Source organism: Thamnophis elegans, chromosome 2 (genome assembly GCF_009769535.1).
Source record: "Thamnophis elegans isolate rThaEle1 chromosome 2, rThaEle1.pri, whole genome shotgun sequence".
NCBI lineage: Eukaryota > Metazoa > Chordata > Lepidosauria > Squamata > Colubridae > Thamnophis > Thamnophis elegans.
Genome location: NC_045542.1, coordinates 142770213 through 142795882, shown reverse-complemented (window position 1 = coordinate 142795882; position 25670 = coordinate 142770213). Strand labels below are relative to the sequence as shown.

Below are 25670 nucleotides of genomic sequence, written 5' to 3'. Positions count from 1 at the left end.
AGGCAGAGAGGCCCGGCACACTCGAGCGAGGTGACCCTGCTTGCCGCAACGGCGGCAGGTCGTGTTGCGGAAAGGGCAAGCTGTGCGGGCATGGCGCCCGCCACAGCCGAGGCATGTAGTGCTGGCAGCAGGCGGTGCAGCAGGCTGTGGTTGAGGTTTGCGTTTTGGCTGTGCCCTTAGCTGCCCCACGATTTCATCAGAAGGGTCCTCTGGGGGCGGCATCTCATCTACCAGGCTCGTTTGCGAAGGCTGGCCGGTAGACGTCTGGTCAGGAGAAGCGAGTTGTAAGCGCTCGATATCGGCCGTGGACTGCTCAGAGAGCTCAGCTGCTCTGGCAGTCTTCACGGCCTGGAGCAAGGTGATGTCTTGATGGCGGAACATTCGGCTTCGCAGGTTGACATCCCGCACTCCACAGACAAACTGCTCCACCAAGTTTTCTTCCAAATTGGTGAAATCGCACTGAGCAGCCGTAGTTCGAAGCGATTCTAGGAATTGGCTTATAGATTCGTAAGGCTTCTGCACACGGCGGCGGAAGGCGAAGTGACGCGCGATTTTTGATGGGGTTGGGGCGTAATGGCCTTTTAGTTTCGCCATCAGGTTGTCCCACCCCAGCTTGTAGGCTGGCCTCGGGGCGGCCAGGGCTCTGGCTGAGGCAAACATCGCGGGCCCGCAGCAGGACAGGAAAAAGCTACATTTTTCCTCTTGGGGTTGGCCGTGGTTCTTGGACGCAATGAGGTAACACTCAAAGCGTTCCATAAAGCCTTCCCAAGTCTCTCCAGCCGAGCCAAAAGGAGCGAAAGGTGGTAGTGCTGACGCCATGGTGGCAGTAGTTAGCACGGAGCGGGGAAAAATGTAGAATTTTCTCCAAAGCTTCACCAGCGCTTGTGTGCCTGCGGAACTCGCGGCTAGGCAGCTGGCTTAGTGTCTTCTTGTGTTTCACCTAGGCACTACGGGAATCGCTGGATCCCACCTTCGTCGCCAGTTTTGAGGTTCGAGGCAGGAACGACGCAGATGCCAAGGTTGCAACGAGAACAGTTTATTATAACAACGGAACGAAGTGACAGCGATTCAAAAGGGAGCCGATCGCGCCAAGGTATTTATATTAACTATTTAACCAATCAGTGACCATCAGTACCCCGGCCAATCAAGTAGTATCTGAGGCCAGCAACAGCCTCTGCTGCGTCCCAACCAATCAGGGAGCAGCAGGGCTGTTGCTAGCTTCTATGGAAGCATTCATTTCCCAACTAATGCATATGTAACATTTACCAACTACTGAATATGTAACACCCTCCTCCTCTTGCTCTCTAGAGATCTGTCAAGGCAGAAGTTGGACACCGCACCTCCACCAGCAGCTTCGTCCTCTGCCTCCTGCTTTGCCTGGCCAGCCTCCCCCATGTACACCTTAAACCTTTATATACTGTTGTTGTTCTCTAGCACCATCTAGTGGCCAGAGGGACAAACATGCCCCAACATAGGATCATTGCAATGTATGTCTGTGAAACTTGGACCATAAGGAAGGCTGAGTTCCAAAGATTTGAGACCTTTGAACTTTGATGCTGGAGAAGACTCCTGCAAGTCCCTTGGACTGCAAGGCCATCCAACTGGTCAGTCCTAGAGGAGATCAACCCTGACTGCTCTTTAGAAAGCCAGATCCTGAAGAGGAAACTCAAATACTTTGGCCACCTAAGGAGAAGGAAGGACTCATTGGAGAAGAGCCTAATGCTGGGACAGATTGAGGGCAAAAGAAGGGGACAGAGAATGAGGTGGCTGGATGGAGTCAATGAAGCGGTAAGCATGAGCTTAAATGGACTCCAGAGGATGGTAGAGGACAGGAAGGCCTGGAGGAACATTGTCCATGGGGTTGAGATGGGTCAGACACGATTTCAACCAACGTTGCTGCCCTCTAGGCCCATCTAGTGGCTGGAGACACAAACATGCCCCAAGTACGTTGTTTGAAGCTGATCCAACCCTTCTATCCATCAGCCCACACTCTCAAACCAAGTGCACGCTGGGAAGCCAGACTCCATTTCCTTCAGCATTTGGAGAAGGCAGAAGCATACATCTTAATCTGTGGCACATGGCCGCCCATGGACAAACCCACATCCCACACACGGAACATTGTTGGTGAGATTTAAATTGCTTGTATTTATTCATTGTTATGTTCAGTAGTAAGTTAATACTGTCTATCTTGTATTTGGGTCTCAATGTATGTATCCTTATTTTCCCCAGTTTTACCATATCCTGTTCTTTCAATAAAGCATTCAGATCAAGTGGATTTTTTAAAAACTGCAAATGGAGAGCTCTGTGAGGCTGATTGGAGGCAATTTAGTTCCTCCTTCAGCTGCACCGGAATCAGCTGATCGGTGGCAGGAAGTCAGATCTTCATTCATTTAACAAGCCATTTGATTCAATTAATGAATTTGATTTTAAGAATTTGTAAAATTGAATCTGATTCATTTGACACATTTTTTGAGGGCAGGCTCCCTTAGGTTCGTATCTCGTGGAATACTTGTATTTCAATTTTTCCAGTTTCACCCATTCTGTACCCTTAATAAAGCCTCCAGATCTGCTCACATGGTCTCCTTTATTGGGGGATAGCTGGATTTAGCTGCATGTCAAGCTGCACACAGAGTAAAATGTAATGAGGACAGAACAGACCTTATGATTCTAGGAAACTTTCATCTTTGAGATTTCTCCTACACTCACTGGGTGGTCGTGCTGACCACTTTTTAGCTAATGGCGACGTGGTTCTTATCAGAACTTAGGCTGCATAAAGGTGAAGAGGAAATCCATCAGAAGCGACTCCTCTTGTGTTCAGGGAGGGAGGTCAAACAAGCCTGGGAGAGACATAAAACTACACAGCAGGACAAAAGAAAACTGGGGAAAAAGAACAAGATGCAGAAGAGTTTTTAAACCTTAGTTTAAGACATTACATGTTTTTGGTTATTATATAATTAAATTAAAGTTCTCCCACGGACTAGCTTGTAATCTCCTTGACTTAACCTCTCTGCTCTTTTCAGTCTCCTTATTGTCCAGCTTGACCCAGAAGTATTACTGACAATTGAGCTTCGAACCAACATGAGCCTCTCAAATCCTGAAATATGCTCCCTCCAAAACCCTTCCACAAAATTTGTGTTAATACATTTTTAAATCAAGTAAAGAGTTTAATACGTAAGTATAATACATGACTAGAACAAAACCACACAATTGATTTTTAATTGATTTTATTTAAATCAAATTTGGACTTTTTAGCCTTCATCATACTACAGAAGAGCAAAATATGGCCATTATGCTTGGGAAAAAAATTACACAAGCACTTGGGGCACTTCTGGCTCCTTTTGTGAGAGAGGAATTGTTCATCCTTTCAGCTCTTCCCACACGCTCCACATTGATCTGCATGTGACAACTCCCTCATATCATGAGGCCTTTGACTGAATAATGTTCAATGTTTCTTCATAGATACCGGCTGATTCAGGTCTCAGTTCTATACTTCTTCCTTTTTTCATTACTAAACCCAACACTCTATGGCTGTCAGGAGGGTGAATGGCAGAAAAATCCTTTTCAGAGTTCAGTCTGTCAATTGGAAATCCATATATAGAACCCATTAAATCAATAATTAGCATACATTCTCATTGAAATGTATCCTTGTTTTGGGGATTCTCCCTTTGCACACTCCATGTGGCTTCTCCCCGATGTGGATCCTTTGATGGAATGTAGGTTGACCGCTTATTCTGAAGTCCTTTCCACACTCCATGCCTTTATATGGCTTCTCCCATGTGGATTGATTGGTGGGGAAAAAGATGACCATGTTGGGTAAAGCCCTTTCCACACTCCATGCATTTATATGGCTTCTCCCTTGTGTGAATCCTTTGATGGCATGTGAGATGACTGCTTATTCTGAAGCTCTTTCCACACTCCATGCATTTATATGGCTTCTCCCTTGTGTGAATCCTTTGATGGCGTGTGAGATGACTGCTTATTCTGAAGCTCTTTCCACACTCCATGCATTTATATGGCTTCTCCCCTGTGTGGGTCCTTTGATGGCATGTAAGTTCACTGCTTCTTTTAAAGGCCTTTCCACACTCCATGCATTTATATGGCTTCTCCGCTTTGTGGATCTTTTGATGGGTAATAAGGTTACTCTTTTGGCTAAAGCCCTTTCCACACTCCATGCATTTATATGGCTTATCCTTTTTGTGGATAATTTCATGGGTAATAAGGGTACTCTTTCGGCTAAAGCCCTTTCCACACTCAATGCATTTATATGGCTTCTCCCCTGTGTGGCTCCTTTGATGGCGTGTAAGTTCATTGCTTGTTCTGAAGGTCCTTCCACACCCCGTGCATTTATATGGATTCTCCCTTGTGGATGTCCTTTTATTAACAACCTTGTTTCCATGTTCTTTGAATTTATTTGACTTCTCTCCTATGAGAAAACTTTTCTGTGACTCAAGAGAACCATTTTCTTGAGAAAGTGTGAATATCCAACTGTAATTTTTCCCTGTGTCTTTGCATATATTTGTTTGTCTTTTGGCTTGTGATGGACAGGGTCCATTTACATCTAAAGTTGAGCTTTCCTTATTCCAGTTATTTGACTGGTTTCTCTCCTGCCTTTGCAATTCTGTTTGAATTGCAGGTTTCTTCATTACATCTCCTTGTCTGAGCACTTTGACTAGTTCTCCAGAGACTTCATGGTCATTCTCACTATCACCTTCAAAGGGAAAGAGAAATGAAAGTGAGAGAAAGGTTAGGGGGAAAGATAACTCCGTCAGAAGTCATATTGATTGCCTTCAGGCATTGTGCCAAATTCCAATATATATTGCATGCTTGTATCCTTATATTTGGATGGTTTTAAAATGATAATATCTCTATTGATAAGTCATTAAACCTTGAAAAGACATTAAATCAAAATATTTGAATGATATGGAAGTATATGGACCAAAATAGCTGAAATCTGTGTGATGGAGTTTGGTATTACCTCATACTAAGTAATTAATTTGTCACTAAAGTGTTTAAATAGAAATACAAATACAAATTCAATAGTTCACATCTAACAGAATGCTATAGACCCGGGATGGCGAATCTATGGCACGCGGAGCCATTTGTCAGTGCACGCAAGGCGTTGCCGTGTCTGCTGGCCAGCGTGCATGCGTATAGATACTATATTAGAGACGCGCTGATACAGGTCTGGAACAAAATTAGGGAAAAACACTATATGAAAATACCAACATGGTTTCCCACTATGGAAGCCATGACACATCCCAATGCAATAGATCAATCTAAAATGGTACAGAGAAATCTTAAGATATTCAGGGGGATCTGAAAACAAACCAGGGATTAAAGGAGCAAAATAGAAATATAGATTGGTGGCCTTATATTCAATTACAATTGTGGTGCAAAAAAGAAAGAAAATTAAATATATACTAATATATGTGTTGATTACAGCTAGAATAACTTTTTTCCCAATGTTGGAAACAGAATAATATTCCCCAAGATGAATTAGTGAGTCAGAAAATTTTAGAGTGCCTAGAAATGGACAAGTTAACATTAAGATTAAAGGATAAAGAAGAGTCTGAATACTATGCAATTTGGGATAATTGGTATAAATGGCTGCATAACAGAAATAAAGTTAATCTAGCCAAGAAACAAGAGAGAAATGTATAGAACTGCAAACAAATCTATATAAATATAGAAGTGATATAAGATTGATATATACAGGTATGATGACACAAGAATATTAATGTGATGACTATAAGTTGTTATAGATGGAGAAAACAATAAAAAATGATCAAAAAAGAAAAGAAAAACAGAATTTTCCCTTCTCCCTCTGAAGAAAAGATATCTATTTAGAGATGTTTTCATAAGAATTAACTAATGGCATCTAACTACAAAATGTCTTCCTGAATTCTCTGAGGGAGAGTGGGAAACCCTTACCAAGAGAGGCCACATTCTTATAATTCTCCAGCATGACTTCCCAATGCAGAGCTTTTTGGTCAGGATCCAGCTGAGACCACTCCTCCTCGGAGAAATAAACAGCCACCTCCTCAAAGGGCAGAAGAACCTCCTGAAAGGGGAAAACAATACAGAACAGACCAAGGAAGAACTGCAGGATCTTTCCTATTTAGAAATTTCCAAAGCAATGCACTAAGGTAAATGGCTATGCTTAGTAAGATCCGTGGTTTAGATGAAGAAACCGAAAGAATAAGAAGCATTTGACTAAAAAAAATATTTTAAGCGGGTTTCATGAACTTGAATGATTCTGTAGGACTTTCAGTGCCATTCAGGTTAAATAAGCCGCATTTCCTCCTGGATCAATTGATCTACTAAACATCCAGCCATCCATCATCAAAATACTCTTCCTTCTAGATCTCTTCATCCATGCACAATAAAAACGCCCTCAGTGTCTTGAGAGAATCAACAGGCAGGTGGGCCTTGGAAAAGCCACCAATAAGTGATACTAACCCTTCAGAAGTGTGTCTGTAGGCAAAGGGATTCTTTGTCGTGTTTTATGAAATGAAACTTATGTTGTCCTAAGAAGGAGCAATCGTGTTCATCCCCAACACCTTCGTCAAAGTGCTGGGAGAACTCAACCAGGGATCTGTGTGGTTTGCCATCTATGTCCAGAGACTCTGCCCCTCCTCAGATTGCAAGGAAGCTGCTGCTATCGAAAGCCATTGGCTGGCATGTAAATAAGAAAATGAAGACCATTTTCTGAGGATAACATTTCTTAGCCTTTGCAAAGCTGGATTGTTCGGCCTCCAAATCCAGACACAAATGAGGGGATTAATAATTACTGTCAGCCTCTACTTTGCTTGCTTGCCATCGGCTGCCAAAGTAACGGGGAGGGTGGGGAAGGTGGCGGCTCGTGGTATTTGGGGGAGAATTGCTAGGTGCTGGAGGAATTATCATGAAGGGAATTTTGTTCTCACCATCTTCTGTGCATGCTGATGGCTCGTGTTTAGGCTTGGTCGAGGTCTCTGCATACCAACTGATTGAGGCCACTTGAAGATGCACCCCACATGACACCTTTGAGAGTTGCAGATTGGACATTGGGTTGGGGTGACTGTGGGGAGGGACCTGGGTAAACATTTGATATGTACACGTTCGTAACGTTTTGCCTCAGATCTTGCTTTTCTTTAGCTGTTTTCATTCCGGGTCTAGTAAAAGTACCTTTATCTCTATTCAAATGGAGTTGGGGGTTTTCTTTCTTGGATACTGAATGAGGCACACCTGGCATTAAGCAAGATCTCTCTTCGCACCCATCCCGGAGTTAAAAGCTACTGTGAGGCAGATGACAACTAAGTTTTTAACGTGGAACGTCAACGGATTAAACTCTCCACAGAAAAGAAAGAAAATATATCATTATCTGAAACAGTTCAAGAATGATATAATTTGTTTCCAAGAAACTCATATTAGATCAATTGATCAAAAATATCTGATTAATACAAGATTTGGACAACACTTTATAGCTTCTGCTACGGGAGAAGAAAAATGGTATAGTTACATACTTAAGAAAGGACATGAAAGCTGAATTAATTGAAGCAGATCCCCACGGAAGATATATTGCAATAGACTTGGTATTAGAAGGGAAAAGGACATTGCTACTGGGAATATATGCTCCCAATCAACAAGATCGATTTTATAGAAAACTTCATGCCAAATTAGTATACTGGGATTATAGGTTTTGCATACTACTGGGTGACTGGAACGGTGTTATGGACACTAAGAAAGATAAGAAGGTTTCTCGTCCAAATACTCAAATGCAAGTGAAACTACCAAAGTCCTTTTTCGATATGATGGATGATTTCGAACTGAGAGATATCTGGCGAGAAAGAAATGCAGAAGAATATGATTTTACTTTCTTTTCTGATAGACATCAATCCCTTTCCAGAATTGATTTCATACTAATTACCAATGACTTGCTTTCTAGGGTGAAGAAGACAAAGATTTGTGCCAGAGTCTTATCAGATTATAATCCAGTTTGGATGGAGTTGGGAGGGGTGACACAAGCAAGAAGGTCCTGGAGATTGAATGAAAATTTATTCAGATATGAGAAATATATTAATGAATGTAAAAAATTGTTAACAGAATACTTTGTTTTTAATATGAATAAGGGCACATCTATGGAAATTGTATGGGATGCAAGTAAAGCGTATATGAGAGGAGCTTTGATAAACCTAAATAGATTACATAGACGTAAACAAGGGGGAAAGCGAACAGAACTGGAAGATGAAATTAGGAAGAAAGAGCAAGAGTTAACTTTAAAACCAGGAGATATAAAGATTAAAGAAGCAATTACCTTATTAAAAGACCAATTTAATATGTTGATCTCAGACCAGGTAGCCACTAGTCTGTTATATGCAAAACATAATACTTTTTGTAATGCAAATAAATTTGGCAGATGGTTAGCATATCAGATTAGGAAAAAACAAAAATCTCGTAACATAGCTAAATTGCACTATAGAGGGAAGTTCCAGGCCTGAACTTGTGAAACGATGGTTCCTTCTTCCAGCATCTTCAAAATTCAGAATTAGTGCAAGGAAGGTTGTGTATGTCCAAATGCTTTTTCATTTCTTGGAAGAAATATCCATCTGGTTCAGTTCCAATACAGGAGGAAGGCGCTGGGAATAAAATGAAGGCTGGAGGCTGATTGGAAAGAAAGCAGAACCACCAACCACATGTCATTCTGGGACGGCTGACAAAATGGAGATCAGAGTGGGGGGATTCCTATGGGGTCATGGCTGGCACTCTATAGGCAAGAGGGGAAATGCAAATTTTACCATTTTATCTAACACCCACAAGTACAAGTTCTGGGAACAGATTCTCTATCCATTCACATAGATTGTAATTTACTTTTTAAGATCTGAGCAGGACTGGAGCATTACAGAAGGCATTAGTGTTGCTGTGAGATGACCATGCATGGTGGAAATTTCTAAGTTGGAGAACCTTTATAAAAAGTCTCCCATCTTTGTGATCTGGATTCCTACCATCCTGTATGTTTTCTTCCTTCCTTTGGGGATTTCTGCAGAATCTCCAGATCGCTGTACGTGATGAAATGTTATGAAAAACAGGGGCAAAGAGAGGACCTTGTCAAGATTGAGACCACTGCTCTAAAAACACGAAACCACAACCTGTGTTATGCCATTCATACATCAAGGCAAAGCTCAACTTTGTCAACCTTTGGCTTAATTGTGTTGTCCTCTTAGCCAAAGAAATAACATTGTCTCTAAAGAAGATGAACAAAAGACCTCCATTTTGTGATTCCCTTACAGAAAAGGGAAAATATTCAAACAGCCAGAAAGTTATGGATTGGACCATTCATCAACACTCATCCTCACATATTGAGAAGTATTTACTCAGCTGGTAAAGTGATGACTTCCATCAAGAAGATTGAGTGTATTTGGCATTTTGGATCCTTTCAATTTCTTTTTACTGACAAGGAGAGACTTTCTTTTTTAAAGTGTAGATCAAAGCATGAAAGTTCAGTTCACATCAAATGAAATGCCAGTCAATTGATCCTGTCTTGGGATGCTGGTTTAGGCATCATCTTCTGCCTCTCTTCCTTACAAATATATTTCTTATTTCCTGCTTGAGATTTGCCATGCAAGCTCTCCCCCTACACAGGAGATTTCACCGGGAAATAGGGTGGGAAGGACTCTCCAGGTCCCCCCCCCACACACACTTTCCTTTCTGAGGATCCGGTTTTGTTCCCGATGGCAGCATGCATGGCCTCTGCTCCCCCCCCCCATTGCCTGTTACAATCATGGAAAAGGGCGGTTAGGAGGGAGGGAAACATAGGTTGGGGAGAGTTTCTCCCACTCCTAAAACTCAAAAAACTGAACCTGGATGAGGACTAGACATGTCTCTCTTCCCCTTTTCTTAGAGGGACAACCCTCCGTCTCCCTTTCTGTGAGAAGAAGACACACACACTTACCTTTTCCACCTCTGGATCTTTCAGATTTTTCTCTCCGCCTTTCTAAACTCCTCCACAGCACATGTGGTTAAAGAGAGAATCTAGTAGTATCCCAGAAAGGCAAAACCAAATGACGTCACTGCCTTCCCAACTTGTAACAGGGTCCCAAAGCTGAAGTGCCCCCCCTGGTGGATTTTCTGTGCACGGAAGGTGCTCATACAAGAGTGGAGAAATAGGAGAGAAGGTGAATAGGAGAACAAGCCCTTAAGCCCTCAACCACACTCATCCCCCTAGAAATAGTTTTCTGAGAAGGTAAACTTCCACCTAGGATATTCAGTGTATTTGGCATTTAACAAAGGATGAAAATTCAGTCCACATCAAATGAAATGCCAGTCAACTGACCCTAGTTTAGGATCCCCCATTTCTCTTTCTTCCTACACTCAGCCATGCAAGTTCCCAACAAGATACCCTCAACACAAACAGGTCAACCAAATTGAGGGGCTCATGAAACACAAAGGCTTAAAAGCACACAGCTGAACATGATGATCTGGTTCACTACCCTCCTATGGCAAATTGAACTGCAGAGGCAGCAAACCAAGTTTAGTGTCATCCAGCACATAATGGGAATGCAGGCATAATCTTTTGCATCTCTTCCTTGCTAACCTTTTCTGATTTCCTGCTTGAGATTTCCCATGCAAGCTCATCCACTCCCCCTCTCCAGGAGCTTTTTCCGAAGAAATGGGGCAGAAAAGACTATCCAGTTCACCCTTTTTCTTTCCTGGGCCCTGAATTTATTCCTGGTCTGGACATCTGCTCCCCCCTCTGCCTGTTAGAATCATCGAAAAGATTGGTAGGGAAACATGGGATCTGGGGGTCTCCCAGTCCCAAGACTCAAATGATTGTATCTGAATTAGACACAGGGTGCAATTCTGGGGCAACTGCAATGTCACGATGTTTTTTTTGTTTTGCCAGCTGTGCTTATATTCTAAGACATACGGTAGGCTGACTCTTCTCTGTAAGCCTAGTGTGCATGTCCCTTTCTTTTTCTCTTTCTGTTTTGCCTGCCATGAGGAGGTGTGCTAGGAACTTTACCAGAATGTAGTTATTAGCCAGTAAGTTTGTTTGTTATTTATTTTATTTTCCTCCAAACGCTGTGGTGAAAATCCTGACAAGCCGCTTCCCCCTCCGCGTTAGCAACTACGCAGGCTCGAAAAAAGAAGGGGCGGATTTATTGTGAAAAAGGACCCTGGTGAATGCCTAACGGGCGGGAAATGGTGTAAGCCAAACTGACCTGAAACAAGGAGCGATTGCTTCATCCACCCGATTCTTCGAGCGGCAGGCCTCAGTGATGGTTAAGGCGCTTATCTTTAAACGCAGATCTTTCCTCGCCACTTTATGAGTTTGGGCCCGGACTTGCTTTCTGAGCACGGGCGATGGGTGGTAATTTGCGCAGTGCGGCCGGCACATAGACCGGCCGCGCCGCATAAGCTCCCTTCCACGCCCACGCCCGTGCTTTTTGGCGGCCTGGCATCTTGGGCAAGTCCAGGGACCTTGCAAAGGCCTTGAGAGGTCCCCAAACTTGTCCAAAACACCGGCTGTGCCGCGTAAGCTCCTGACCCCACCCCCACCCTCACGCCCATGCTTTTGGGTGGCCTGGCAACTTGGGCAAGTCCGGGGACCTTTCAAAGGCCTTGCGAGGTCCCCGAACCTGTCAAAGACGCCGGCTGCACCACGTAAGGCCATGCCGCCGCGCCCCCCATGCCCATGCTTTCTGGCGGCCCTACGGCCCTGCACTATAAGTGAGCCCAGGATCCTTGCAAGGCCGCAAAAGGTCACTGGACTCGCTTATAGTTCAGGGCTGTGGCAGGCCACTCCAGATGGCCTGCCGCTGCCCCCCCTGCCCCGTGCTTAGTTGTAACTTACTTACCTCCTCGGAGTGGACAGGCAGCAACAGAGAGCCAAGCAGGAAAAAAGGTAAGTAGGTTTAGATAGGGTTCTTAGAGGCAGGTGGGGTGATTGGTGAGCCAACCAATCAGTGAGCAGTGGGTGGGGCAAGGATAGTGCAGACGGGCAGGGGGAGCGAGCAATGGAGCGGCTTCTAGATGGGCAGGGGCAAGCGAGCGAGTAAGTTACACGGCCGGTGCAGGTGCTCCGGAACTTACCTCCGGGTCTGGTGACAAACTGGTTCGCCAGAACCGGTGCGGACTGGCAGCAACCCACCACTGCTTTCATTGTACAACATATACCGTATTCAATTATGATTATTTCTTTCTTTTCAATAAGCCTAATTCCCTTACATTGTTGATTGTCTATTTAATAACAATATACCTTTATATAATATTTTATCCCATCCTAAATATATTATAGCATAAAATTTTTTACCAACTGTTTATATTTCTATAGCATTATTTTCAATTATGTATAATCCTACCAATCATCCATCGAGTATCCTTATGTTCATTATTGTCCTTGTACATCTTACATTCAAACAAAAATGTTATTTCTTCATTTTTCAACAAGGTATTCTAAATAATCACTTCATATATATTCCAATTTTTGATTACTTCCCTATTAAAATTATTTATCAACAACAGGATAACTTTATAATATATACTTAGGGTTATACATTATATCACCAATCCTCTATCAAGTATACATGGATTCATTATTATCCTTATCCATTTTAAAACAAAAAGTTCTAAATTATTCCATTCATACACACACACACACACACACACACACACACATCCACACCCACACACACATACATACATACATACATATCAGTCTTTCATTGTATCGTTATTAATTTATTTAACAACATAATTGTATTATCACTTATCTCCTTCAATTAAAACATAAGTAAAACATTTTTCATTTCTAGGGTTTTTTTTTCAGCCACTGATAAATCAAATCCCATATCTTGTAAAATTGCTCATCTTCTTGTTCTCTAATTTCAAATGTCAATTTGTTCATTTCAGTGCACTCCATTATTTTTCGAATAACTTCTTCCTGTTTTGGTATTGTTTTATTTTTCCAGTTTTTTGCATAGCTGCTGTTAAAATGTTTACAATCAAATATTTTAAGTCTTTGTTATACAAGCTACAAGTGTTTGCAGATGATTTGGTTTTCATTCTTCATTCCTTTTATTTCTTCTCTTCTCTAATCTTTCTATTTAAAACTTCTAATGTTAAGACAAAAAGTAACGGTGATAATGGGCAACCTTGTCTCGTACCTCTCTTTATTTCAATAGAATCTGTCAATTCTCCATTTACCATTATCTTTGCTGTTTGTTTATGATATACCATTTATATGCTTTGGATAAATTTCTTACCAAAATTCATCTGTTCCAATTGTAAAAACATAAATTGCCAATTCACGTTGTCAAAAGCCTTCTGTGCATCAAGAAACATCATTTGTTTTTCGTGATGAGCCTCATAGTATTCCAAAGTATTCAAAATCATTCTCATATTGTCTTTAATTTGTCTCTGGTAAAAAAAACATTTTCATCGAAGTGGATAAAGCTATTTAAGTATTTTTTGAGTCTCTCTGCTAATATAGATGAAAATAGCTTATAATCTGAATTTAATAAAGAGATTGATCTACAGTTTTTGGTTTGTGTTAAATCAGTCTCCTCTTTAGATAGCAATGCAATGTATGCTTCTGACCATGATTTAGGTATTCTCCTCTCAGTTATCACTTCATTTATAACTTCTAAGAGTGGGAGAGACAAGGTTTCTTCAAATGCTTTCGAAATCCTTCTTCAGGATGATAGATGAAATAAATTTAAAAGATATATGGAGAGAAAGAAATACTATAAAAGAACAATATACTTTGTATTCAAATAGACATTCATCATTTTCCAGAATTGATATGATATGGGCCTCAACATAATTGATTTGCAATGTACAAGAAATTGAGATTGAAACAAACATTTGGGCGGACCATAATCCAATTACAATTAAATGGAAAGGCCAAAGGACAAGACCTAGATGGACACTAAACAATATCATATTGAAAGAAAAAGACTCTGTACAGAAAATGGAAAAAGAATTGGCCCTTTTCTTTAAAGAAAATAGAAAAGAAGATACATCAATGCAGAATCTTTGGGATACAATGAAGGCTGTTATTAGAGGTCTGATAATAGACTACACAAGGAAGAGAAATTCAAATAAAAGACAAATGCATAAAGCTCTAGACAATGACTATAAAATACTTGAAAAAGAGTTACAGTGATCATCACAAAAAAAGATGTTAAAATAAAAATGGATACAATCAAACAAAAAATGGATCTACTGAAAAAGGAAGAACTGGCACAAGAAATTAGAGGCACTAAACAGAATTATTTTGAAAATGCAAATAAACCAGGCAGATGGTTGGCATATAAACTGAAAAAAGAGAGAGAAGCAAAGAAAATATTCCAATTAAGAGATGAGCGAGGACAAATTCAGTATGGAAACGGTGAGAAAAAATATATATACAAGACTAAGCTGTATGAACAAGGGAAAGTGGAAGAGGGAGGAGTTAAAAAGTATTTACAGGGTGCTAATCTTCCCCAGATAGCAGACGAAACTAGAACAATGTTGGAAAGTAAAATAACAATGATGGAGCTAACGGAAGCACTTAAAAAACAAAATAATGGAAAAGCCCCAGGTCCGGATGGACTACCATGTGTTAATACATTTTAAAGCAGCTAATTTAATACATGAGTATAATACATGACTAGAACATAACCACACCATTGATATTTACTTAATTTTATTTAAATCCAATTTAGACTTCTTAAGAAGAAGAGAGACAAATATGCCCAAATTTATTGCTTAAAGCTGATTTTACCCATTTAAACATCATCCCACATTCTCAAACCAAGTGCATGCTGGGAAGTCAGACTCCATTTCATTTAGAATTTGGAGAAGGCAGAAGCAGCCACCTTAACCTGTGAAACATGGTCATCCAAGGACAAACCTACATCCCCCACACACAGCATCGATGTTGAGATTTAAATTGCTTGTATTGATTCATTGTTATGTTCAGCAGTAACTTAATACTGTCTATCTTGTATTTGATTCTCATTGTATGTATCCCTATTTTCCCCAGTTTCACCATATCCTGTTCTTTCTATAAAGCATTCAGATCTATACACACAGTCTGCTTTATTGGAGGATAGTGGGCTTAACTGCCTGTCGAGCTACACACCGACTAAGGTGTAGTGGGGACAGAGCTCCCCCGTCATTCCCGCTTCCTCTCCAGAGATCTGTCAAGGCAGAAGTTGGACTTGGAGGAAATTGCTTCCTGCAAACTTTCTCCTTCGTGCTTCTACATGCAGCAATGTCATCCACCGCCTCCTGCTTTGTCAAGAGAAGGAACCAGGGAAGGAAATGCCAACGATGTCTGAGATTGGGAGAAGAACATCTCCATTGACATGATGTGCACGCGCCCGCACACACACTCACACACCATTCCAAGATTGGAGTCTTTTATCCACATCTGAACTTGGAAACTGCTAATCATGCCTGGGCTTGGGGAGAAGGCCCTTTCCTTCCTCCGTGGTTCAAAGTACCCAAATTTGGAATGCAGTGTGTGTCTCTGGGTGTCTCTCTCTGTGAGTGCACACATATGCATGCACACGCTTGGCTGCCAGCAGTTTAGGGAGGCAAGGACATTGTGGGACACCAAGGTGTCCCCATGTTGAGTTATCCAGTATGACATGTTCCATCCTGACCCGGCTGTCCCAAGTCAGCTGTTCCCAATGAGCAGCGGCAAGCAGGCCATGTTGAGCCACCCATACTCACCTAGTTCCAGCGATCCGACTGCGACTACCCAGCCTTGCCCGTGTGGCACTGTCTTACATGGAACTGGTCTTTTGAGAACAACCATAAAGTTGATGCGGCCCTCAATAAGTTGATCTCTATATCCCTGCTTTAGGGAGATACAAAAACTCTGCATATTTTCTGATGCTCCTATCACAGCATTAGCTGCTGTTGCCTACTTATAAACAATAGATACCAAAGCACAATGTTACATTGGATTTGTTATGGGCAAAACAAAACTTGCTCATATCCTGAGCATACTGTATCTAGCAGTGGTGGGTTCCTAACCAGTTTATTACTGGTTCGCTGAGTGTGAGCTTCTTCAATCTGAGAGTTCTGTAAATTACCTCCACATCCCGTCTGGGCAGCTGTCTGAAGAGGCTTGAGCTGATGTGCAGCAAGTGGATTTTTTAAAACTGCTAATGGAGAGCTCTGTGAGGCTGCTTGGAGGCAATTTAGTTCCTCCTTCAGCTGCATAGGAACCAGCTGATCGGTGGCAGGAAGTCAGATCTTCATTTATTTAACAAGCCATTTGATTCAATTAATAAATTTGATTTTAAGAATATGTAAAATTGAATCTGATTAATTTGACACACTTTTTGAGGGCAGGCTCCCTTAGGTTCGTATCTCATGGAATACTTGTATTTCAATTTTTTCAGTTTCACCCATTCTGTACTCTTAATAAAGCCTCCAGATCTGCTCACATGGTCTCTTTTACTGGGGGATAGTTGAATTTAGCTGCATGTCAAGCTGCACAGTAGTAAAATGTAATGAGGACAGGACAGACCTTATGATTCTAGGAAAATTTCATCTTTGAGAGGGATGTATGCATGATTCAGAATTTAGGGTTTCTCCTACACTCACTGGGTGGTCTTCCTCACCACTTTTTAGCTAATGGCAACATAGTTCTTATCAGAACTTAGGCTGCATAAAGGTGAAGAGGAAATCCATCAGAAGCTACCATAATGAAATAAAATCTGATGCTTTTTAAAATTTTATTTGGTGTGCCTCGGAAGAGGGGTAGTCTTATACGGTGAGTATAGCCCAAACCCTATATTTTAACAAGAAAAGTTGGGTGTCGTCTTAAACACCCAGTCGTCTTATACGCAGGAAAATACGATAATTGCAACATAATTCTTATCAGAGCTCAGGCTGCATAAAGGTGAAGAGGAAATCCATCAGAAGTGACTCTTCTGTGTTCAGGGAGGGAGTTGAAATAAACCTGGGAGACATAAAACTACACAGCAAGACAAAAGAAAACTGGGGAAGAAGAACAAGGGGCCAAAAAGTTTTTAAACCTTGGTTGAAACCCGAGTAAACTCCTCAATATAACTGCAACTTTCAACTATTAAATTTCCTTGGTTATTGTATAATTAAATTACAGTCCTCCCATGGATTATCTTGTAATCTCCTTGTTTCTCTTATCCACTTTCTATCTTGTCTTCCCTTGCATCTCCTTCATCCATCCATGCTATGCATAATTCTTTTCTTCTTATTGTAGGTGATTGTTATGTCTTCTGGATTGGCTCTATGACCCACAAATGCCTTTGAGAGGCATGAAAGAACCTGGACCAGCCTGAGCAATGATACCGGGATCAATCCACAGATCACAAATAAAGAGACAAAATCTTCCAAACACAAGACCTGAAGATTTTCCGATGGTTTGAAGAGATTCTTCTGGATATGGAGGTGAGGGGAAAAAAGAGATCTAGCTACAATTGCAAGAAAGAATGTACATGGAAACAAAAAAAGGGGTTAAAAAAGAATTGAATTAACCTCTCTGTGTCAGGCCTGCAGTTATATACCTTTTAGGATCTTTGGCCTGCCACACTCTCTTTTATTTCACTGTGCTGCTTCATTAGTGTAGTAGTTGGGAGGGGGGAATAGAAAGGAGAATTGTGCAATGTGTTGTTGTTATTCTATTCTAGAAGCCCAAGATCATCTTTTGCCTCCGCATCTCTGCATGTGACCGGAATTAGATGGGTGGAAATGCCAGTGTGGCTGAAGAAGATTGGACCGTGTGATGGATTTATGGGTGAGGGGATAAGATCAGGAACTTTCAACTGGGTGAAATCCCAGGAAGTTTTCAGATTTGGGATTTTCCACAGATGTGCCAACATGTCTGTCTTATTAAGTTGGAATTTTGAGGAAAGTTTTGCCTTGGACTCTAATTTAATTCTGCATATTTGGAATGCTGACATTATCCTAAATCTCTCTTTAAAATAAATCACCAGCACCCCCGCAAGGGGACTGGTGAGAGGGGTGCTGATTTCCCAACGCTGACTGACCCGGTCAGCGTAAAATATCAGTGAAGAAAATGAGCTGGACAAGATGCTTCTCTGCAAAACTTCAGAGTGCAAAGGAATTTCTGTTTGAAGCTTCTTTGCAAAGCCTTGGAGTGCGAAGGAATTTCTGTTTGATGATTTGTAGCATCTGGAGGAATGCAGTGGGGGAAAGATTCTACACACAGCTGGAAGCAACAAGGTGTTTGGAATCTCAGATCATCTTCTTCAGCCAAACGTGAGTCAATCTTTCCCCCCTTCACTAGTAAAAGCTGCAATGGACTGGAGGACTGGAGTGGAGATAATTACTCCTTCCAAACAGCGATAAATGAAATGACCCACTACCCTGCAACTGAGTTGAAGACAGATTCCCTGTCAAAATGGAAAATTCAACTCAGCCAGCAAGAAGGGATTTGACCAGCATTTTTCACTAGCCAACTACCGGAAATTGGGCTTCAGCTTGTGAATTAAGCACCGCCAAATTGGGCTTTCTTCCCAGAGTTTGGATGGAAAAGATGCCAGTGGGCATCTGCTTGGCCATCAACATGGGAAAATCCTCCAAGCCAGCAGAGGGGGCCTTGGCATATATCCCCTCCTAGCCAGTCATCGTTGGTTGAACTGCAACCTGTGAATCAGGCACCCCCAGGATGGGTCTTAACCCCAGGTCATGGATGGAAGGGATGCCAGTGGGCACCTGCCCTCCCTCAGTAGATGGCACCATGGCAGATAACTGGGCAGTGGCCAACCCAGAGATTGACACCCCCCCCCCCCACAGAGTCCAGTCTCAACTGCAATGCCACAACAGGTTCTTACCCCACCTTCCTACAGAGAAGTGTTCTTGATAATGGAAGGAGGGATGAACGAGGGGAAGACTGCAGGATGGATGGTGGAACAATGTGCACCTGCAATGCCCCAACAGATTCTTACCCCACCTTCCAACAGAGAAGAGTTCTCGACAATAGAAGAATGGATGAATGAGGGGGAAACTGCAGGATGTATAGCAGAACAATTTGAGTATTTGAGTATTTATTAATACTTATAGGCCGCCCTTTTCCCTGAGGGGACTCAGGGCGGCTTACATAAAATGAGGGGGGGGTATACAGACAATAGACACAAACAATACAGAGTTCTCGACAATAGAAGAATGGATGAATGAGGGGGAAACTGCAGGATGGATAGCAGAACAATGTGATGAGGCGGTTCCTAAGTTTAGAGATGTAACTAGGTTCCTTCCCTCGTGGGGCCCAATAAAATGCCACCGTTACTGTCAACTTAGCCACAGAGCATCAGAGTGCTTAGCTCCAGCCCCAATGCCACAAACGTGCATACCAACTGCCACGGTGGTAAAGAGAAGGCCCCAGATGCCACCAGAAAATAGTCATCTGGGGCAACAATCTCTGGAAGAGGATCCCCACCTAAGGTGATGAAGAGTCCTACCAAAGGGGAGGCCTCGGAGGAGGAAAATGCCAAAGATGACCCAATGGTGAGTGCACCCATCCTCAAAACTACCCAACTGATATTTAATTGATTTCATTTAAATCGAATTTGGACTCACCACACTACAAAAGAGCAAAACATGGCGATAATGCTTGAAAAGAAAATTGCACATGCACTTGGGGCACTTCTGGCTCCTTTTGTGAGAGAGGAATTGTTCATCCTTTCAGCTCTTCCCACATGCTCTACATTGATCTGCATGTGACAACTCCCTCATATCATGAGGCCTTTGGCTGAATAATGTTCAATGCTTCTGCATAGATACTGGCTGATTCAGGTCTCAGTTCTACACTAGGGATGCAAATTTAACTATTGTGGAGGATCCCAGTTCTCTACCATGGGTGTAATTTGATTATTATTATTTTTTGAAATTTTCCTTTTGGGCTTAGGGAAGCAGCATCTGTTAAATGTCTTCGCATCGCTCTGAGAGCTATGACTAACTGGGAGACTGCTGGCAGTTAGAAAACAGGAAACTCATTTCTAAAAAATAAAATAAAATGAACATATATACCACGGATTTCAAACTCCATGTGTCACGTGGCCATCATGTGACATATTGCAACAGTTTCCCTATTCGCGGAGCTGGGGTAGGCGTGTCCTTCACGTAACACAACCAGCCTGTGAGCCGTTAATTTGAGATTTCTATATACTGTATATATAGATACATTCAAAAATATATAAATCATAATTATAATGACCCATGCCTATTGTTTCTTTTTTCATTACTAAAAACCTTTTTCAGAGTTCAGTCTGTAAATTTGAAATCCATTCAGAGAATCCATTAAATCAATAATTAGCATACATTCTCATCCAAATATATCTTTGTTTGGGGGATTCTCCACTCTATGAATCATGTTATGGGAAATAAGACTATGGGGTGTGCTGAAGCCCTTTCCACACTTCATGCATTTATATGGCTTCTCCCCTGTGTGCATCTTTTGATGACATGTAAGTTCATGGCTTGTTCTGAAGCCCTTTCCACACTCCATGCATTTATATGGCTTCTCCCCTGTGTGCATCCTTTGATGGACTGTAAGATTACTGCGTGTTCCGAAGTCCTTTCCACACTCCATGCATTTATAGGGCTTCTCTCCTGTGTGAATCCTTTGATGGGGTGTAAGATTACTGCGTGTTCCGAAGTCCTTTCCACACTCCATGCATTTATAGGGCTTCTCCCCTGTGTGGATCCTTTGATGGGTAATAAGGTGATTGTTTTGGGTGAAGCCCTTTCCACACTCCATGCATTTATATGGCTTCTCCCCTGTGTGGATCCTTTGATGGCGTGTAAGTTCACTGCTTCTTCTGAAGCCCTTTCCACACTCCATGCATTTATAGGGCTTCTCCCCTGTGTGCATCCTTTGATGGCTAATAAGGGTAGTGTTTCGGATAAAGCCCTTTCCACACTCCATGCATTTATAGGGCTTCTCTCCTGTGTGGATCCTTTGATGGATTGTAAGATTACTGCGTCTTCCAAAGTCCATTCCACACTCCATGCATTTATAGGGCTTCTCCCCTGTGTGGATCCTTTGATGGGTAATAAGGTGATTGTTTTGGATGAAGCCCTTTCCACACTCCATGCATTTATATGGCTTCTCTCCTGTGTGGATCCTTTGATGGAGTGTAAGCTTACTGCGTGTTCCGAAGTCCTTTCCACACTCCATGCATTTATATGGCTTCTCCATTGTGGATGTCTTTTTATTAACAGTCTTTTTTCCATGTTCATTGCATTTATTTGTCTTCTCTCCCATGTGAAAACTTTTCTGTGATTCAAGAGACCCATTTTCTTGTGAAGGTGTGAACTTCCATCTGTATTTCTTTCCTTTGTCTTTGCCCATATTGGCTCCTCCTTTGGCTTGTGATGGACATGGTCCATTTACATTTAATGTGTCTTTGAAGATTCTTACACCTTTCTCAATATATTTCTTCTTTAGTTTTTCTTGTTGATCAATAAAGTCCTGCATCTGAGAAACAATCGAAGGAGATGACCTTTCCTTATTCCAGTTATTCAACAGGTTTCTCTCCTGATTTTGGAATTCTGTTTGAATTGCAGGTTTCTCCATTACATCTCCTTGTCTGAATACTTGGAATGGTTCTCCAGAGTCATTATTCTCATTCTCACCTTCAAAGTGAAAGAGAAATGAAAATGGGAGAAAGGTTAGGGAAAAAGCTCACTCTGTCAGAAGTCATATTGATTGCCTTCAGATATTGTGCCAAATTCCAATATATACTGCATATTTGCATCTTAATAATGGCATGGTATAGAAATGATAACATATCTATTGATGAGGCATAAAACCTTGCAAAAGACATTAAGTCAAAAAACCTGAATGGGAATTCTTGATAGGACTGATATGGAAGCATCTGGGCCAAAATAGTTGAAAATCTGTGTGATGAAGTTTGGCATTACCTCAAACCAAGAAATTACTTTGTCATAAAATGTTTAAATATAAATATAAATTAGATAAGATATATCTAAGCAAAATGCCATTGACCTATTTCCTTCCTAGGAGCACTAGAAAAACAGAACTTTCCCTTCTCCCTCTGAAGATATCAATTTATAAATGTTTTCATAAGAACTAATTAATGGCATCTAAGTACAAAATGTCTTCCTGAACTCTCTGACTGGAGAGTGGGAAACCCTTACCAAGAGAGGCCACATTCTTATAATTCTCCAGCATGACTTCCCAATGCAGAGCTTTTTGGTCAGGATCCAGCTGAGACCATTCCTCCTCGGAGAAATAAACAGCCACCTCCTGAAAGGGCAGAAGAACCTCCTGAAAGGGAGAAAAAAATACAGAATAGACCAAGGAAGAATTGCAGGATCTTTCCTATTATTAAGAATTTTATATAGCAAACATAAACATTAAGATAAATGGCTCTATGCTTAGTAAGGATCTGTGGTTTAGATGACAAAATTGACAGAACCAAAAGCATTTGACTAAAGAAATATTTTAGGAAGATTTTATGAACTTGAATGATTCTGTAGGACTTTCAGTGCCATTCAGGTTAAATAAGCCCTTTTTTCTTCTGGATCAATTGATCTACCAAACAGCCAACAAACCCGAATTAGAATACTCTTCATTCTGGATCTATGAATCCATCCATCCACAATCAAAAGGTCCTCAGTGACTTGAGAGAATCAACTGGCAGATTGGTCCTCGGAAAACCCACCAATCAGTGACATTAACCCTTCCTTGGATAGTGTTCCTGATTGGTGGGTTTTCCAAGGCCCACCTGCCAGTTGATTCTCTGAAGACACTGAAGGCCTTTAAACGCTTCCTGCCTTTAAAGAAGGAAATGTGTCTGTAGGGGAAGGGATTCTTTGTAGTATTTTATGAAATGCCTTATGTTGTCCTAAGAAGGAGCAATCCTGTTCATCCTCAACACCTTCCTGAAAGTGCTGGGAGAGCTCAACCAGGGTTCTGTCTGGTGTGCCATCAATACCCAGAGACTCTGCTCCTCCTCAGATTGCAAGGAAGCTGCTAGTAGTCTGAGCCATTGGCTGGACAGTAAATAAGGAAATGGAGATTGTTTTCCATTGAAGACAATTCTTAGCCTATGCAAAGTTGGATTGTTTGGCCTCTAAATCCAGGCACAAGTCAGAAGATTAAATTTTACTTTCTAAGCTAATGGGGCCTTGGCTAATTGCTCTTTCAGAACACTTTTTACTTGGAGACGTTTCTATATTTCGACTGTCCTGGGATTTTAATAATCTTAACTGTTAACCGTGTATTTTTCTTATTAATGATTGTAAATGAGGCATTGGAAAAATGGAAGCTTGCTAGTTTGAATATTTAAATATTTTTGAGGTTCCTAGCACAAATTCAACTCAAATAATTACAAAAATGGGCACCATGTACGATAGTGTAGGGCAGGGTAGGGTAGGGTAGGATAGAATAATTTAGTTAGAAGGGAACTTGGAGGTCTTCTACTCCAACCTCCTGCTTAGGCAGGAAACTCCATACCATTTCAGACAAATGGTGATCCAAGTTTCCACCCATTTGCTTTGGAGAACAGCTTGACTCCCTCTTCTTTGTGGCAGCCGCTGAGATATTGAAACATTGCTGTCATGTCACCCCAAGTCCTTCTTTTCATTAAACTAAACACACCCAATTCCAGCAACCATTCTTTATATGCTTTAGCCTCCAGTCCCCTAATCAGCTTTCTTGGTCTTCTCATCTAGGGTGGACAGGTGCTCACTTACCTATTTTAACTTGTGTTCCTAATCTGTTTTTTGTGGTGCTGTTTTTGATAAGTTGGACTGGTTTTTTCCTTTGGGTAAAGGCAGATGAAAAACATGAGTTAAGTAGTTCTGCTTTCTCCCTATTGCTTGTCACCTTCTTGCCACTTTCTCCCACCAATGGATCAATTGTTTCCTTGACTTTTTAAAAGTTTTTAACATAGCAATAGCAATAGCAGTTAGACTTATATACCGCTTCATAGAGCTTTCAGCCCTCTCTAAGCGGTTTACAGAGTCAGCATATTGGCCCCAACAACAATCCGGGTCCTCATTTTATCCACCTCAGAAGGATGGAAGGCTGAGTCAACCCTGAGCCGGTGAGATTTGAACAGCCGAACTGCAGAACTGCAGTCAGCTGAAATAGCCTGCAGTGCTGCATTTAACCACTGCGCCACCTCGGCTCAACATGTTGAAAGACGCTTTTATTTTTGGTCATAAGCGTTAGTTCATTAGCTTTCCTCACTTCACCTTTGCAGGCTTGGGCTATTTGGTGATATTCTGCCTTAGTTATGTGCCCCTCTTTCCCTTTTTTGTACTTGTCCTTTTTGTCTTTCAATTTATCTTTATGTTCTTTATGCAGACATGCTGATTTCTTTTGAGAACTGTTATTTTTCTTCTTCACTGGTATTATGCTAGACTGGGCTTTTATAATCTCACTTTTCAAAATTTTCCAAGCTTCTTGAGTTGTTTTCCCCTTGAGGATTCTCATGCATGGAATCATTCCCAAGGTCTCTCTAAGTTCAAGTTTGTCTTTTAAAGTCCAAGACTCTAGTTTGACTTAGTTCTATTGCTTGTGCTTGCATAATGTGGAATTCCGGTATTGCATGATCACTCCCCCATAAGATTCCTATAGCTTCAACACCTTCTATCATTTAATCTCTCTGAGAATTAAGACCAATCTGGTTGATTCCCTTGTTCCCCTTCTCTACTTTTTAGGAAACAAAGTTGTATGCTAGGTTTATCAGGAACCTGTATGATCTTCCACTTGGTGCAGCGTTTGTCTCCCAGTTGATGTTAAGGCAGTTATCAGCATTGTTGTGCTCTATTTCTGTAGAGATGTAGTTATTTCTTATATATAGTGCAACTCTACAACCTATTTCATTTGGTCTATTTTAAAAAAATAAAAATAGCTGTATTACCCTATAGTTGTATGTTTCATTTGTAGGTTTCAACCCGCCAAGTTTCCGTCATGGCAACAATATCGTATCTGGTCTCATTTACTTAAATTTCTAATTCACCCTGTTTATTCCTCATACTTTGTGCATTGGTGTATACACATTTGCGTCCATTTTGACTGACCATGTGTTTACTGTCTACATAACCTGTGTTGTGTCTGACTTCCCCTACTTTCGTACCACCTGTTTGATTGCAGATTGTATGGCACTCACAATTAAATGCATGATTTTGCTTCACAGCAAAATTGACATTCTTACCCACACAAACATCTATGTTATATGCACTGTTAACCCTATTAATTTTAGATTGCTGGGGACAGAAATGTTCTGTATCAATTAATTCTCTGTCTGCACTGTTTAGTTGAAATGTTTATCCAGAGCATCTGTGAATTTAATGCCAAGCAATCCATTTGTTTGATGGACGCAAACCATCTCTTTTGTACAGTTTTTCATAGGACAAGCTGCAGACATCATGACTAACATAAAGAATTCTGTAAAACATTATTTATTGAAAAGTTGGGAGAATAATTAGCGAAAACAGTTTTGTTTTTAAAGTACTAATCTAAAAAAAAATCCTAAAAAGAATCTCCAACCAAAAGAAAAGGGGAAGATGGTAGAAGACAGTACAGGTAGTCCTCAACATACAACAGTTTTTAGGGATTTACAACGACAGTGACAAAAATGACTTATGCCCCTTTTTCATACCTATTACTGTTCATCATCCCCATGGCCGCATGATCAAATTTGACTCATATTTAT

At 41.3% G+C, this 25670-nt stretch overlaps 1 protein-coding gene across 1 annotated transcript in view; it reads right to left on the bottom strand.

Moving 5' to 3' along the window:
* The window catches only part of LOC116524024 (zinc finger protein 91-like), a 91624-nt gene that overhangs the window by 44107 nt on the left and 21847 nt on the right, over nt 1–25670 (bottom strand). The window contains 6 exon segments of the mRNA XM_032239122.1: nt 3768–4708; nt 5932–6061; nt 17311–17432; nt 19558–19561; nt 20312–21615; nt 22141–22270. Coding sequence (XP_032095013.1) covers nt 3768–4708; nt 5932–6061; nt 17311–17432; nt 19558–19561; nt 20312–21615; nt 22141–22270 — 2631 coding nt within the window.